The following is a 2,590-nucleotide window of genomic DNA, read 5'->3' as shown; positions in this document are numbered from 1 at the left end:
AGGTCACCAGGATGAAACAGAAAGGAATGGCGCTCCCTGTGAGTTTATTAGATGCTCGTGAAGTTATGACAAACTAGAGTATCTAGAGAGAGGGTAGAGGCCAGTCCCTGCAGCATGAGAAGACGGGCAATGTCCATGCTGGGTCTCAGAAACCTGCCTCTTCCATTCCAGAGAGTTTCAGGCATCGGTGGGTGAGGTTCTCCCTTCAGCTTCCTCCAGGGAATCGCAAGCCATTGATTGGCACCTGTGGATGTACCAGTTCCATAAGACAAGAGCAAATATGTTCAGGCTAAGATTGCCATTACATACACAGATGCCAGCAAGTCCCAGGAAGTAGATTCCTGAGGTCTGGACAGGCAGTGGGGTCTACATCCCAGAAGGCCAGTCTCTACGGTGTCGGGGGGAGCTGTAGACGGTGCTTCCGGAGGACGTGCCTCTGAAGAGTGTTGCGCTCGACGAAGCGCATGTGGCATGCTTCACATTTGTAGGGCCAGCTGCCCGTGTGCAGCCACTGGTGGTGAAAGAGCTCCCCAGAGTCACGGAAACTTCGATGGCAGATGGGGCATTCATAGGGCTTACGGCCAGAGTGGGTGTATTTGTGGCGTTCCAAGTGGGATGCGCGCTTGAAGGCCTTACCACACGTTCGGCACCTGTGAGGCTTGTTTTCCGAGTGGGTGATGCTGTGGCGCTGCAGGTAAGACAGGTACTCAAACGTTCGCGAACACACTGGACAGCAGTACACCTTATGCGAGGACCCCCCACTCCCTCCACCCTCTGTGCCTCCTGCAGTCGCCTCCGCTGACCCCACCCCCTCTTCTACCAGTACCGTGGATGGGAGCCCCTGGCTGTCAATCAACACGCAGCGCTCCAGGCGAGAGGTTTCTCCTTGTTCCATGCCGGTTGTCCCCACATGAATGTGGGCCTGTTTGCTTAGTCCGGGCAACCTGTTCAAACCCTGAAGAAGGGCACCCGCGGGAGAAGGCACTGGTGGGCGAGACAGTTTAGGAGGTGAAATTTGGACTTCCCCTCCCTCATCCTCCAGTTCCAGCTTGATGTGCCCCAAGTTACTTGAGTCTTGCGGAGAGGAGCGTTCCATGGTTTTGGCTGGCCTACGGGGATCCTCTGTAAACTTGGAATGTCTCTGCAGCTCCATAAGTATCTCCTTAGAAGTGTTCCCTGGAGATGAACTGCCAAGTCTGCAATGAGAAAGCAGGCATGCTGATTGGGCAAGTAAGTAAGTAAATTTATTACAGTCATTGACCACTACACAGTAAAAGAAGTAAAACCCCAAACTTAAAACATTCCTGTTCCCTATACAGGAATATCATATTTGTAAAATACATAAATAAACCACTAATAACCTAAAATATTAAGTGATATAACTTAAATTACTTATAAAACCATCTCTAAAATATCAACTAGCATGACTTGTCCATATTTTCCTCAGCTTAATTGCCAGCCAACCATACTTAGCAATTTTGAAGGTGACATCTCTGTTTCTATCAGCGAGCATTTTCTTGAGGAGACTTTTTTGATCTTTCCCTGGGAAACTAGAAATTGCTGATACTACAAATGCCTCCCGAATCTGTTTATAGATTTTTACAGTCAAAAATTACATGGATTAATGTCTCCACACTCCCATCCCCACATCGGCATAGGCATTCTTCTAAAGGAGTCTTATATTTGCCTTCCAGTACTGCAGTAGGCAGCATATCGTATCTTAGCAGAGTGAACGCCCTCCTATAATTGGGATTCTCTAAACTGTTAACATAAGGCATCAATAAGGGCCTATTTAGGGTGTTCAAATCAATTATATCACTTTTCAATCTATTCAGATTGTGTTGTCTTTCAACATCTAGAATCCTTGTTTTACCACAGACCTTGCTTGATCCTGGTGCATAGACAATAGATACTGTTCTGATAGTACATAATAACCTAATTTCTTTTTCAGCATAATGAGCCATGGTGATGTAAATTCTTCTTTTAAAATCAAATGAGCAATCCCATACTCACTGTAGGCTACTTTCAACCAATATCTGAAAACTGCTATCCACATCCTAGCTTCTACCATCACCATTCCCGTCTCTATTCTAATTGCTGCATTTGATGCATTGGATGGAGTTCGAAAAACTGCCCTTAGGAATTTGGACTGGACCCTCTCCATCAATATAATATTAGAACTAATACTAAATGGAGCTGCAGATAACATTTGCATTAAGGATTTCATGGTAAAAAGCTTAATAGCTGCTGCCACATTGCGTCCCCCTCGAGTCCAATAATATTTTTGAATTGCTCCAGCACTCTTTTGTGCATTGGCAGAAGCATGCTTTATGAGGGTACTTTTCTTACCGTTATCCTGAACAATTACCCCCAAATATTTGTAGTAATGTACCTGCTCTATCTTATTCTTATTAATATACCATGTGTAAGTCTTTGGTGGTTTCGCAAAAGACATTATTTTTGTTTTATCATAATTAATTTCTAACCGATTTTGCTGACAATACTTGTGGAGTGTATGTAGTGCTCTCTGAAGACCAACTGGGGTCCTCGAGAGATACACTGTATCATCTGCATATAAGAGGAGTGCTAT

At 45.0% G+C, this 2,590-nt stretch overlaps 1 protein-coding gene across 1 annotated transcript in view; it reads right to left on the bottom strand.

Annotated features, from left to right (window-relative positions):
• Positions 1–321: 321 nt before the first annotated feature.
• The window catches only part of LOC107111145 (zinc finger protein 581-like), a 5,274-nt gene continuing 3,005 nt past the window's right edge, over positions 322–2,590 (bottom strand). Inside the window, exon 2 of the mRNA XM_015412070.1 lies at positions 322–1,196. Within this exon, the coding sequence (XP_015267556.1) occupies positions 389–1,153 (765 nt within the window). The 5' untranslated portion in view covers positions 1,154–1,196 and the 3' untranslated portion in view covers positions 322–388. The remainder of the gene's footprint in view (positions 1,197–2,590) is intronic.

The sequence above is a fragment of the Gekko japonicus genome, unplaced genomic scaffold (genome assembly GCF_001447785.1).
Source record: "Gekko japonicus isolate JY-2015 unplaced genomic scaffold, Gekko_japonicus_V1.1 scaffold1400, whole genome shotgun sequence".
In the NCBI taxonomy this organism is placed as follows: Eukaryota; Metazoa; Chordata; class Lepidosauria; order Squamata; family Gekkonidae; genus Gekko; species Gekko japonicus.
The sequence above is the reverse complement of the archived record's forward strand: the minus strand, read 5'-3'. Positions and strand labels throughout refer to the sequence as shown.